This window comes from Triturus cristatus, chromosome 5_2, assembly GCF_964204655.1.
Source record: "Triturus cristatus chromosome 5_2, aTriCri1.1, whole genome shotgun sequence".
In the NCBI taxonomy this organism is placed as follows: Eukaryota; Metazoa; Chordata; class Amphibia; order Caudata; family Salamandridae; genus Triturus; species Triturus cristatus.
The window spans coordinates 436,184,308-436,199,537 of NC_140588.1; the positions used below are offsets into that span (position 1 = coordinate 436,184,308).

At 38.1% G+C, this 15,230-nt stretch overlaps 1 protein-coding gene across 1 annotated transcript in view; it reads left to right on the forward strand.

The window, feature by feature from the left end:
- Positions 1-15,230, forward strand: part of ADCY1 (adenylate cyclase 1) — a 1,095,828-nt gene that overhangs the window by 548,699 nt on the left and 531,899 nt on the right. Inside the window, exon 5 of the mRNA XM_085606626.1 lies at positions 10,770-10,897. Coding sequence (XP_085462752.1) covers positions 10,770-10,897 — 128 coding nt within the window. The remainder of the gene's footprint in view (positions 1-10,769; positions 10,898-15,230) is intronic.

The window sequence follows — 15,230 nt, forward strand, 5'->3', positions numbered from 1 at the left end:
CACATCTGTTCGATGTTTCAAATCAATCAATGTCCTCTAAAGAGGGCAATATGTCAAAACGGTTCTGTGTGGGAATACTATAGATGTGTGGTAAAGTACCATAAGGGCCTCTCCTGCAGGTTCTTATCTGCTTGTGGTTGGATGGTTGATAAAAATATCCCAGGGGCATTACATTGATATCCATAGCCGTGGTGAATTCATTGCCAACTCTAGTGAAGATGTCTTGTATCAGTTGCGGTGTTTTAAATGTCAGTACTATACAATCACCTGAAAGCCTTTTGTGGCCTCTACCAACTCACCCAATCCTTCCTACCATCTTAAATTCACCAAATAGGGCCTCTGTTAACCCAGTTTTGTTATCCAACCAACAAAGAGCTTTGTTTCTTAGTAAGCTTCATGATTCTTTCACCTAAATTGGTAGGCGCGGTACACTGGCCAAAACTATTGTATAGGCTGTGGCCGCAGGTGGCAAATCCAACCTAGTACCTTCTGTGTCTTGGTTACTTGAGTATGATGGACCATTTGGGAGGTTTGTGAGATTTGTGGCTATGCTAAGGCTAGCCAGAGCCCTTAGTGTGTTGTCTATATTCTGCTTTGTGTTATTAGTAATTCTATTAAGGGGAGTTGGACTCTTACCTGTGAGACTGTGGTTGGGTGTTACTATTGGACCCATCTTTATTTGTGGCTCATTGTGATAAACCTCCCCTTGTATTTGTTCAGCGTACCGGGGGGATAAGTCACTATCTGAGCACCCTGCTACGTTAGGTGTGTTAATCTTAGTAGAATCAAGTTGCACTCCTAAGTGTTTATTCAGCATATCTTCAATAGATACCACCCTGGCCGTTAAATTCGATATGGCATCGGCAATAATTTTTTGTAACCCATCTATTTTATATCTTGTTGGAGTCCACATTGTGACTATTTGTTCAAGTATCAGATAACCGTTGGCAATGAGATTGCGGAGATTTGTTAACTACGCATTACATTGAAAACACGGAATTCATCCGATAATTCCGACTCCACCACGTAGCGGAGTTAGCTACTGCACTCACAACCCTTTGAGAAAAAAAACTTACATTTACATGCTAAAAAGCATATAACCAATTCACAAAAGTGAACTTTGAAAAATACCAGGTAATGGGAGAGGTGATGATATTGGGGTCACCCCAAACCTAGGGGAGTGCAAGTAGATGCCTTGAACACAAAGAGCATATCATGCTGAATGATTTGTTAGTGGCCCCATCCTCCTAGGACCACCCCAAGCAAAGTTATGGGCAAAAATACAATGCCAACCAAAGGTCCAGCAAAGCATTATGGGGCGAGATTCTAGAGTGCAGTGAATATTCATTTACACCTCATTTACGCTCTGTGAACAAAGGGTGAAGGTGACCCTCCGTATTCAAATAAGCTCCACCCATTCCTAGAAATTAAGAAGGCAATCAAAAAAAGTGTACAGATTCAAACATTAAATAAAAAATCAAATTTTGGGAGTAAAATTTAATTCATTTGTTTTTTGTTACTTAAATTGATTTCATAAATGTCTTTAAGTTTACTTGTAATCAATTGTAAAGGGGGAAATTAACTAACTCTTGCCACATTGCACAGCAACCAAACCATGGAATCTAATACTATCATGAAGATTGTAAACCTAAAATTACATGTTTTGAGAACTGATAATATATTCATATTAATAGAAATAAGTGTGAAATAACATACAGACATTGGAATACTTTGAAAGATTATTTGGTGCATAGTGTTTTGATGCAGAGTTAGATTTAACACAGAGAATGAAGCCAATAAGATTTCTCCCATATAGAAAGTTCAAACATTGCTATATCGGTAAATAAGTAAAACAGTAAAAGAAGCCGTTTCAGAAATAAATAAATAATTCAATTGTTTTATAACTTGCAAAATGCAGTATACAATTTACATCATCAAATGTCCCTGCAAAATAAGATATGTGGGGAGTACCATTGATCAAGTAAAAGAGGGAACTTTGCAACATAAAGGAGCTAAAAGAAATGGGTATTTCACATTTCCTGCTGCAATACATTTCCACAAGTGACACCAGGGAAATGCAGAGTGAATCATAATTTTGAGCTAAATGTATTGTCAAAAAATGTCAGAGGAGAGAACAGAACACACACACTCAGATAAATGGATTCAAGATACATTATATCCTTTGAAACAAAGTTTTTGTCAAGGCTAGACCATGATGAAGAACTGATTACACATCTGGATGAGTGATAATGTCAGGCAGAAAAAAACAATTTTTAGGTATAAAGTGTAACAGTCTAAAAGAAATACTGAATGAATTATCCTCACTGCTTCTATTGATTGTAAATGTACCATATTTTAAAACCATTTACTTTCTTTTCATGAGGTGATAGTAGGGCCAATTGAAAACTATGGGAGAATGCACAATTAATTTGGAATCTCCCAAAAGTAGAACTGAAGCTAATTGTGCATAAAGAAAAAGCCCACTGGTGGCACAAGTAGTACCTTATAGCACAACATAAAAACAATCACCTGAATATGTTAGTTAAATAAAGTACAAGTAATGAAAATACATCTCCAATAAGGCTTAATAATAGGAACATGAATAAAAAAGTTTACAACACACAGAAAGTAGAATATAATTGCAATTGTCAACAATATCTAATTAATGGTTAATAACAGATTTAAAAAATAAACAGAAAAAAATGACATACTTGCTGGGATGATCTTGTGAGGGTAGTGTAGTAGAAATTTCAAAAATTATGTTAGGGATTTTCCTGGATGATGTAGTGGTCCATAGTTTAGTTATATGGTGATATAGTGACCAATGATACACAGGTGCCTGGAACATGAGTGGAGGATTGGTTAAAGGAGATTATACTTATGCGTTCCCTGGAATGGTCTCAGAATTTGGAGTTGCCCTTAATAAATGCAGATATCCTTTTTCGTGGTTACATATGACATGTAACTGCTTAAATCATTTACAGGTCATTTCACTTTTGTAAAAGCACTGCCTATATTGATATTCTACCAGTTCAAATATGTGATGTTGATATTGCTAAACATATTGTTGTATGTTTATTTACGTATTCTTATGTAGCAAACTCAACCCTGGGGCACAGCTTGTCATCTAAACTAATTGGAATTATCTGAATAATTTATAGAAAGTGGGGTTTCTATTGACTTTAAAAAAATCTTTAAAATCACTTTGCAATACATCATTCATTTTTTAAAGTGTGTGCCTGTACCCCCATAACATTTAAAATATCATGGGAATATGTTCTTGACCCTTTCAACAGTATTAAATCTCATTATCAATTACGCTGCTTTAGTTTTAGCTGAATATGTTTTATGAGATGAACTCTACCCTCAAAATCCCCAGTTTAATTTGCTTTTTACATCTCCAAATTATGATCTCTGCAGTAGGATCGAGGCTTTTAAACATGCACCTAAAACTGCTGTACCAAATCTGGTATGCCATTACCTCCCAGTGTGGCCACCGATATTGTTATCCATGTCTGAGAGGAGATCAAAGCACCACATCACCTCTGAATGTGTGAATATTAAATACATGCATATTGAACAAAGAACTTGAAGTATACACCAGTTGTACATTCAAAAGAATGGATTTGTGATTGCTGATGAAGAATGTCTTTAATAGACACAAACAAAAATTTCTATGTAATCAAGATTGTCAAATCTTGGTAATCTCTCGAAACAGTGTCATCTTATATGTCAAACATACTTAAAATCCTTAAACCATACTTTTTTAATACAGGTTGTAGCCAATCAGATTTCCACTACCTAAGTGTAGTTTGGCTTCAAACAGATTTCAAATATTAAGTTTCTGACTTAAAAGTGTTTATAAAATACTCAGGTTTTTAACCCAGGAATTAACTACAGAGATGAAAGCATCTCCCGGGATGTAAGTAGATCCAAATTAATGTTGTGAACGTGCCTGCTGGCATTTAATCTCTCTGTTACTAGCTCAAACTGTCTACTTACCTTTTGGCAACCCCTGCTCCTGGAAGCTGGGCCTCGCTGGCAGGCTTCATTATTCCATATCGGGCTGCTGACTAGTGTGGGAGTTCTAGAAAAGTGAAATTAATGTAACTTGTGGTGCCAGGTTTTGATAAGTAAAATTCATCTATTTTCCTAAGTGCCAGGACCCCTGGGGATATGCTCTAAAGAGTTAAAGAAGATTTGTTAAATGGGAAATTAATTTACCTATTTTGAAATACTGATCTGCTACAGTCCACAGCAGTGGAGTTTTTTTGGCTCTATTAGAGCTTGGAAAATCTCCAAGCATGCTTCAGTGAAACATTGAGTTGAGTGTACCTTCCTTTAAAATATCCTCCCTAGATATGTTGTAAAAGTGCAACCAAGTCTTGTGAGTCACATTCCTGAAAATATTCAGAATTCCAACATGGATCCACCAAATAAAGGGGAACATGAAACTTGTAACCCTTCATGTGCATTTGCATCCCGGCTTGACTTTTGGGAATTAAAGAGCTTAAAGTTGGTTTATAAGGTGCATATTGGTGGCCAAGGGCTCCTGCGACATAGATCCAGCAACTGTAAGATCCCTGCCCAGATAGAGCTACATTTTATTTCAAAGTGTGAAGACAAGTCCTCTTTATATGCTATGCATAGGTTATTCCGTCACAATCGTCACGGATATCCCATCTGCTGTATTACAAGTTCCCATTATCTGAACAACAGTGGAAGGGTTTTGCCAACTCCTGAATGAGACTTGTACATTTTTCTACTACTTTTCTTTTAGAACCTATTTGGTGAGGGACAACGGGGTGGAAAAATAGTCAACAATGGGTCATATGGAAAATATGTAAACAAATATATGATAAAAGAAATGTCTCATGAGAACAGAGGACTGTGTTAAGGTAGATAGTACTAAACCGATGGAGACATTTTTTAGTCATGGGTCAAATTAGGTGTCTCGCTTGGAATGTTGCACGTCTTAATAGTAAAACTAAGCGTCAACTTGTCTGTGAAGAGTTGAAAATGTATAATCCACAACTAGTCTTCTTAACAGAGATGCATCTCTCATATAAAGATCTCAATCTTCTTAAACAGCTGGGATATGAAATTATAGTTTGTACTACACAAGTGTTATCAATAAGGCTATACTGAAACATAAACGTTTTTCTTGTACGATACATAAAACACTAGCTGATCAGGGTGTAAAATGGGTGATTGCACAGATTGGAATTAGGGGTAAGAAATATGTTTTCTGCTCACTAAAAGGTCCTAACACTGACGATCCAACTATTATTGATATGTTGAATATGGAAATGTTAAATTGGGAGGGGGAGCGGGCGGTTATGAGGGGATTTAATTGTGTTATGAACTACAGTATAGATACTACTAGACAAAATGCTACCCATAGAATGCGGAAGACTCGAGCAGCAATCATAGAACTCGGGCGGCTTCAATTAATTTGAGATGCTTGGAGATGTTTAAAACCAAATCTTCCAGGGTATACATACTTTCTGCCCCACATCGGTTATATTCCAGAATAGATATGGCATGGGTATTGGATTATATTATGGTATCAGAAGATATAGAAGTATACCCATGTGTTACTTCGGATCATAATCCTGTACTATGTTCATTTAATGTAGAAAATGAATATAAGCTACCTAGATCTTTCTCATTCCCAAGAAACTTGCTTGGTGATAATGATTATCTGGTTAATATTAGGAAACAGCTCAAATTATTTCTTAAGGAGAATATGGACACAGCTTCTTTAACTACGATTTGGGATACGATGAAGGCAGTGGTCAGAGGTAATACACAGCAATTTGTTTGGCAACAAAACAAAACTCGGGATAAATCGTGGAAAGAAGCTATTCAAACAGTACGTAAGAGCTCCACTCAGAGGCAGTTCTCTTCGGTACTCGTAATCAAGAACAGCTACTTCTTTCTCTAATAGATGCTAGAGTAACTTTAAAAAAAGATATTTAGATAAAGAATGGCGACTAGATATCATGAATATCGCTCTTTGCAGTACGAGTATGGACAACAAATAGGCAAGGTTTTGGCTTATAAAGTGGCAGAGGATAGATCTAGAACTCAAATAAGGAATATAAAGGGAGCTAATGGTGTTATATATATGTGACCACAGGAAATTTTGGATCAATTTTTTGTGTTTTATAAAACATTATATACCCCAACCATAGACCCTAAGGAAGAGGATATTCGACGGTATTTTCATGGTAAAACTCTTCCTACAGTGAGCTCAGAAGAATTAGCTTTTTTAGAGAATAATATTACAAGGTAAGAGATAGATCTAGCAATATCTTCTTTACCATCTGGTAAAGCTGCAGGAGAAGACTATACCCATAGAATTCTATAAAGTATTCAAAGATATTTTGATTTCATTATTTAGTTTGGTTATACAAAATATAGGTAGCACTGGAAAGATCCCAGAATCTTGGAATATGACACAGACTGTCTTTTTTTTTTTAAAGGCAAACCACCCGATGACTGTGGCTCTTATAGGCCAATCTCACTTATCAATGATGATGCTAAAATTTTTGCAAAGATTTTAGCAAACCGTCTATCACCAGTTATGCCTGGATTGGTATCCCCTCATCAACACGGTTTCATTCAAGGGAGGGATACAACAGCTCATGTGAACCTGGTAGTAGGCGCTTTTGATATGGCTGAAAAGGCAGTAACTTCTTTAGGTATGATTCTTTTAGATGCCGAGAAGGCCTTTGATAGAGTGGGATGGGACTTTTTGTGGGCTGTATTAGATACATTTGGTGTTAAAGGCCAATTTAGGTTTTGGATACAAGCTCTCTATAAAACCCCCCAAGCCAAATTATTATATTCTGGCTTACAGTCAACAATTTTCCCTATTTTCTGTGATACTAGGCAGGGGTGTCCCCTTTATTATTTGATTTATATATTGAGCCATTTATTTTTGCTTTACAATATAATTCTCAAATTTCCCAATTAAAGTTTAATGATATTTTACTTAAAATTGTCGCTTATGCTGACGATATTGCGGTCTTAACAACTGCACCTGCTAAAGCTATTAAGATTATCGAAGATGAAGCGATCAGATTTGACTCCATATTCGGATATAAATTAAATGTTAGGAAGGCAAGAATACTACTTAATTTCAAGCCTGGAGAATCAATTCATGGTGTTTGTTCTCAGGTTACTTATTTGGGAGTAAGATTATCTGCACAGATAGAAAAGATATTTTCTTTACATTATGAATTTTTGCTGCAGGACACAGTGAAATCACTTAAGCAATGGCATAAAGTCCCTATAGGTATTATTGGCCGTTCTAATATACTGAGTAGCATCAAATGGGAATACAGGAGAGCTATTGATTTGTTAAAGCTTCCATACGATCAGGGGGGCTTAGAATTTCCAGATTTAAAAAAGTATTTTTAGGCTGCTTTTACGGAAGGATTCTGTAACCTTTTAAATCCGGAATATAACATTTTCTTTCAGAATTTTTTATTGGGCGAAGATAGTAATATGTACTTATATAAAACTAATGACCCAAATTATTTTAAAAGGGTAACATTTAAGACCATCAGGGATAGCATTAGCTTATGGTGTGCTATATCAACAAGATGTAATTTGTCATTTTATCATGATAAATTACCCTTATGGGGTAATCCAATGTTCCCAGAAATATTTCAGGATGTTGCCAGTAAGCGATGGGCAAGGTTGGGGATTGCTCATCTAGGAGATCTTCATTATTATAATGGTTTTGTATCCTTTAAGAATTTACAGAGGCAAAATGAGCTGCCGGACGGTATGCTTATAAAATATTTACAGATCAGGGACTATCTGGTGAAGCATCTGAAATTGGAAATACCATCTAGTTCAGAAATATGGGATTGCTTGTATAGCGAGAAGACAAAATCTATTATCAGTCCCATGTATAAATGTATTCAAAATTCTAAGCAAAGTGATTTGGAAAAACTGGCGGCTCATTGGCAGATGACTTTGGGGCAAAGGTTACATCTAATACCATTCAACAAGCATTAAGTATTATAAATGAGTCAGTGCATTCAGTTAATCTTCGCTTGCAGCAATTGTGCATGATTTGCTTGCTTTATTATACGCCTGATAAAATTTCGAAATGGGCCCAGATTAGCTTGGACGGGGATCGGACGAAATGCCCTAGATGTGACTTATACGCAGCTAATATTACGCACATGTTCGTAAGCTGTCCAGAATTGCATATATACTGGCAGAAGATTAATCAACTATTTTACCAGAGACTGGGCATAGAAACACCACTAAAGATTAAATAAATTATCATGGGTCTTAAATTAGTGGATCATTGACTCACCCGTCTTCTATTGATATTATTGCTTGCTGCTAGATTGGCAATTGCTCGGGTATGGATTGCTTCAAAACCACCTTCCATAAACGAGTGGTGGTTACTGGTCAAGGAAACATATGAGATGGAAAAAGCCGTAGCTCAGGCAAGGGGTACTCATTCCTTACAAAAAGTAGACGCAGTATGGGGGCTCTTATTTTAAGTACATTTGCTGTCTCTTAATGTTTGTCTTTATTTCTCTCTCCTTTTTCCCCTGTCAACTTTTTTTTTTATTGTTGTTGTAAATAGGGATAATGCTCATGACATCCTATATTTTCACTGTGCTCTGTTGTTGTCATTTTGTTTATGTCATATATTGTTAATTTGTGTCCCATTTGATGACAATAATTTTTTTTTAAGTAAAAAAAAAAGGAGATTCTCAGGTGGCATTCTCGAATCAAAAAAGATCACACTGTGCAGCTTATATACAGTAGTAGCAAAGTTGCTTTTTTCTGATGGGGCATTTTAAAATCCGCCCAAGTGACATGATTTAAGCGCGAAATATAACTGAGCAACAATATTGTTAAAGAACAGCAGAAATATATTCAAATTAGTGATGAGCATTTTTTCTTGTAATGTCTGCTCACTTAGGTGAATTCATTGAATTTGAGTAGTTCATCTAAAACTATTAAGTTCCCTCAGTTTTCTTAAGGAGGCAGAGTTAAAATTACTCTATTCATGCTGACGGATGTCGCCTTCTACTTTGATGGAATATCAGGATGCAGGTGCGATAAGTTTTTGTCAATGGAAAAGTAATTTACTCACTGAGCTTTATATTAATATGTGGGTTAAGAAAGAGCTGAATGGTAGTGCATTGTAGTTCCAAAAAGCTCATCTGTATTCATGAGGCACATCACAAATTGTGAATCGCTATGAATGGATGTTATCACACGGATGATAACCTACTGGGGTCAACAGACCTCCATGTCTGTGATCACATTTAAATAAAATAAACTTTTTTAAGTGTAGCCTGTTTTATTTAAAGGAAACAGGGCTGCATTTAAAAGAAAATGTTTGTGTTTTTTTAAGTTTGAGAATTGGCAATGGTACTTTGCATCGTTGTTTACTCCCCCAAAAAATGTTTACATTCACAAATGGGATGTCCTTTCTTTTTGCAAAAATGTTACCACCCCAACTTGGGAGTCTTTAACTTTCCAATGTTTTGCAGTCAGATTTTCATTACAAAAGCATTGATATACATCATAACAAATTGCTATTTAGAAGAGGTGCCCTAAACATGAAGCTATTTTGCAGTTACAAACCCTGTGATTTTGAGAATCACAGACTTCCTGACCGCAACATGGCTTTGTACATGAGACCCTATGATTTGGCAATGTTGGTTTTCTTCTCCATTCCCCATTAACAGAAGTCCCTCAGACAGTTCTTTTGACACCAGGGAAAGGAGATGACATTGCTTTTGAGAGTGTAGCTACTGCGAGTGCGTGAAAAAGTGACATAATCTCCTTTCCCTGATCCCATTAAACAAACTAAGCAGAGTAGAAACTCATCAGACTTGGCAACTTCATATAGTTGTACTCAAAATATCTGGTTAGAAATGGGTGAAAAGTCTTGTTTTCCTTTCTGAAATATGATATGTTCAAAATTATTTTCATTCGTCCGCGGACATGACCATGTCCGCTCTTAATTTGAGCCGTTCGATGCCAGTGGGAGCCACTGGCACTAATTTTTGGGGACCAACACTTTTTTTTCTGCATTAGAGAGCAAGAGAGAGAAAACCAAACAAAGTGGAAAGACAGAGGAGGAGAAGATCTGAAAAACTGTGCCAAGGGGAGAATAGGAACCCACAAAAGTGAGATTAGTGGGCAGGGGTGGGCTGGTACAGTTGTAGTTTGCACAAGTAACACTGTGGGGCCATGAGGCAGGGCGGGGCAGGGTGGGGGGATAGTGGAGTTCGACATACGATGAAAAGGAGAAAGTAAAGAAATAAATAATTAAAACCACTTAGCTTGTGCTCGCCGCATAGGCGACTCAGTGATTCAGCGAGTGCAAGGTTAGTGTTTTTTATTTATATCTTTACTTTAATCTTTCCCGCCGTATGTCAAACTCCACTACACCTCCACCCTGCCCTGCCCGCCACGCCTCACTGGCCGACAATGTTACCTGTGCAGCCACCACTGCTCTGGTAGTGGATTAAAGAGGCACGAGGTGGCATGAAAACTACACAGTTTTAGTATTGGGAATCTCAACATTTGATTGCACTGCCGCAGGCTTCTGAACAGAGCACCGGCACTCTTGATTTTACACATTAAGCACTGGACCATGTCTATATTGATCTTTGGAAATTCTCATGAAGATTAATATGGTAGTTACAGATGTTCTTGCATTGAAAGCCAACTGTGAATATTTAGGTGTCATATTTGGTTTCTTTGTATTACAGGAGAACCACTGCAGGAGAATTAAAATCCTTGGAGACTGTTACTATTGTGTATCAGGGCTGACGCAGCCGAAAACAGACCACGCTCACTGCTGTGTGGAAATGGGGCTAGATATGATTGACACCATTACGTAAGTGCCTTTATTTGATGTTACAGTCCAACTGTTTTCGCTTTAGTTTTCTAGTGAAAGTAGCAATAGAAATAAAATCATTGTTTTGTAGCATACAGATGTTAAATTATGACTTTTAAACCTCTGTGAGAGTATGCATTCACATATGTATGTATTTATCATTTCATGACGTTTGTTGGGTGTAGACTTGTCAGGTTAGTGCATGAAAGTACTGTCTCACAGTGCTTAACTTGTGCCACTGCTTGCACGTGGTGGGCACCAGCACTCAAATTTGGGGACTGGAATTTATTTGTCAACAGAATTTGACCCAGAGTAAGAGAGAGAAAGGAGGAAGAGAAATATAACATTACAGTAAAAAAAGGATAACAAAAGGACCTGTGAGAAGGAGATAAATAGCCAAAAGTGAAGTTTGGTAGAGGAAATGAGGTGGAATGAAGACTAGGCATATGTGAACGTAACCTTATGTCAAAACAGAGGGCCTCATTTCTGAAAACTTTTGCATCACTGCGTGAAAATAGCGATGCTACAGTTTTCACTGCGCCCTCCTTGCAACATGATGGATGCGCCGTATTTAATGTACTAGTGAAAACAAGGAAGGTTTGGGTCCTGTACTCCCCAGACTGGACCACCCAAATATTGAAATCACAGAAAGGTTTATTTTAACTATTCGCGATAAACCTGAGACCACTAATTCTGAGATTGTTGAGCATTTATTCTTTCTCCGTGTTCTCATCTCCCAGGGCTGAGGTTTGTATCTCCCTGGGGGTTTCTGTTGGCCGTCCCCTAAAAAAGGCTTCTTCTGTTGATTACGACCGGAAGATCCCTCTCCTGGATCCAAATCACCTGTTGACTCAGAGGATGACATGTCCGAAAAAGTCAAATATTTGCATCTAGATCTCCCTGGGTATTCAGATAGGAACCTCCTAGAATTGGGTTTTGTGTAAAAGTCCTCCTTGAGATATGGATATACAGTCTCAAGGTTGAAAGATTTTTTATCCTTCTCAAATTTAGTCACCTTAAAGGTGATGGTGTTGACCTTGAACACAGCAATATCTTTTTCAATTTTTTCTATAAGATCTTTTGCCTCCGCTGGTGTCTGCTTGTCTTTTCTTGACTGGAGTTGCTCCTCCATTTCCTCGGCTTCTTTTTTGCAAATCCTGTGCGCAGTTTCAAAGGAGTGGACCATCAAGTCCCGGCTGCACTTCATACTGACACACATAATTTATCGATGTTTGTCTTGTGATCATTGATTTGTTGTATATATTTTTGTCACAAATAACGTTTGGTATTATATATGTGTTGTATATATTATCTCACAAAAGAAATGGTTCTAAATCACGCAAACAAATGTGTTGCAATTGTGTGATTTACTAATGTGGTCTTTCCTTTTAAAAGACATGTCCAATTGATTTTTGAATGTCTTTTTGAATTATCAAAACTAAATAGAATAAATGCTCAAAAACATCAGAATTAGTGGTCTCAGGTTTATTGTGAATATTTCAAATAAACCTCCCTTGAAACCTTTCTGTGAATTCAATATTTAATGTACGGCACTCCATGTCAGAAGGAGTTACAGATACATCAGTATTTCTGATGTATCTGTAGGAGCAGTAATGACGCATTGCTGGAGTGTGTGGCAAAAGTGACGCAACTTCACCAATGTCTCATTACACATGGGCAAGTCCCATGCTAAACTTACCAGCGTCACTCTTACACCTGCCGTGAGGCAGGCGGAAGATTTTGACACAGTGGCATCCTAGAACAGGTGCATTGAAATCTGATAGATTTTACTGTGCCACTTCTACGAGGCTTTTTACGGGAGAACGCCCACCCTGCATACATTATAACTGATGCAGGTATAATGTAGCGCACTGCATTCCAAAGTGAAGCATCTGCTTAGATGCGTCACTTTGTAAATAGGGCTCAACATGGCACATATTTACACTTCCGGTGCGTCCGAAAAAGGGACGCAACGGAGGAGCAAAAGTGTTGCAAGGCCTCATAAATAAGGCCCTCAGAATCACCACGTCTTAAGGGGGCATTTTTCTCAATGCAGCCAACCCTAATAACCCTATTGGTTTGTTTTTAGAACTCTCACCACTGAGTTTTTAATTCAGTGGCATGCTACATCATCGAGTCCTCAACACACATACCAAAATTTTATCAGGGTGGGCTCAACCTTGCTTTTTAAGAGGTACTTTTATGGAAAAGGATCAGGGATCTTAATTTTAAAAAAATTCTCTGAGTGCCTACATACTCTTGTATTGAAGGTAAGGTTAAAAACAAAGAATGGATGCTCCTAGAGTTCCTATTATGTACACTGCATCAAGAATTTGGTCAACATGTTTTAGCCTTGATTTGCCCAGATTGGGTCACTTGGCTTTCATCAGTACTGAACTCCAGAGATCCCTAGTTATAGTTTTATCAGAATAAAGGTTTTACGTCTAATTCTTGTACCTATTTTGTATGTCAGTGCTTTAATTTATCTATACATTTTATGCCACTGACTTACAAAACCATCTGAGTATCTTCCCAGTCTGGTTCCTGTGGGTAAGAAGGAAAACAATACTGTAATTTGACGCCAATATAGTGGCCATTCGTGTTCACTGCAAAGCTATTTGCAAATGGATTTCACATATGTGATTAATTGGACAAGCAGAAATCTATGCAAACACACAATCATGCATCATAACAAATGGTGGTAGAACACCATAATGGTAAGGCTATGATCCTTCCAGAAGTGTATCTCGTATGTGTCATATACCAGGTATCATTGCATAATGATCTGTAAATGTGGTATCTCCTGCCAAATCATGCCTATCGTTGTCATACATCTTGCGCAAACATACTTCTTAGATCTCTGCTATTTGCATCAGAGGGAGCGGGGGACATCAGCTTTGTAGTCAAACACTATATGTATTTGTATATTTGTATTTGTATGCGGAATTTGTAAAGCGCAGCTATCACCCTACGGGTATCTTGGCACTATAGTACGTAAATCATTGGTCAGTGGAAGATGCCAGAAAGAGTTTTAGAAAAGAGGCCCTCCGAACTGTCAGGTTCTAGGGAACAAGCATGTTTTAACCTCTTTCCTGAACTGCAGAAGATCTTGAAACTGTCCAATTTCCAAATGGAGGTTGTTCCAGAGTTTGGCAGCGGCAGAACTAAATGCCCTGCCTCCTGATTTGGCTTTGCAAATTTTCGGAGCTCTCACCAAACATGCTGTGGAGGAACGGAGACACCTTGATGGAGTGTACCATACAAAGGTCTCCTGAAGGGGTTTAGGTCCAAAACCATGCAGAGCCTTGAAAACTAAACAGAGAGACTTAAACTGAATCCTCTGCCTTATTGGTAACCAAAGAAGCTCCGCAAGGGCCAAAGAGCCTGAAGAGCGACGTGGTTTGGCCAGTGCTAGTTTGGCCGCCAAGGTCTGGACTCTTTGAAGACGTTCAACCAAAAATTTTGGGGCCTCCAATAGTAGGGTGTTACAATAATCCATTAGTTTTATCAAAGTTGGACGAACCCAAGAGTGTTGGTACAACCACTGTCAAGCAGTGCTTGGGAACCCACTAGGTAAGTGACAAGACCCCTCACACACCATCCTAGTTGGTGTCATGCTTCAACATAGGGGTCCCAACCGGGTGGCTTAATGCCCCCCGGTTGTGCTTCGACGCCTGGCTACAGCGGAGCTGGTGTGGTGCAAAAGTGTGATGTGGTGAGAGTTTAAAAATATCTCTGAGAATCCTTGCCGAGGAAAATTTATTAATGGCGGCTCAGGATATAATAAAAATAAAACTATGTGATGCAACTACTAAAGAATTAAGTTTCTAATAGTTGTATATGTGGTTGGTCTACATGTTTCAGCCCACGTCCGGGTTTTGAGGGGCTTTCGTCAGGACCAGAGAGTGCAGTGAGTGGCAAAGTTTAGGCCACGTGAAAGGTGAAAAAATAAAAGGTAATTTACCTACACACTCGCTAAGGTGTGTGGAACCGGTATCAGCTCAATGGCAGACACCGCAGCGAAAAAAGACCTGTGGGGAAAAAGAAAACACAACACAAAGACACAAATAACAAATAACAAATAATAATTATAAGATGCAGTCTTTACTTGTTGTGAAGGGAACAATACTTGCAGTTGGTCGTACTTGTGGTAACACACACATTGTGTTGGTGTGGCATGCTGCTAATGTCTGATGCTGACTACTGTCCGGTGATGAAATGGGCGGACTACGCCCTGTGAATTCTATCGGTGAGTCAGACAGACAGAAATGGTGTAAACTATACACGTGGGGTGCCTGGTATGTGCAGCAGGCAACTCTGAAGGTGATGTTGT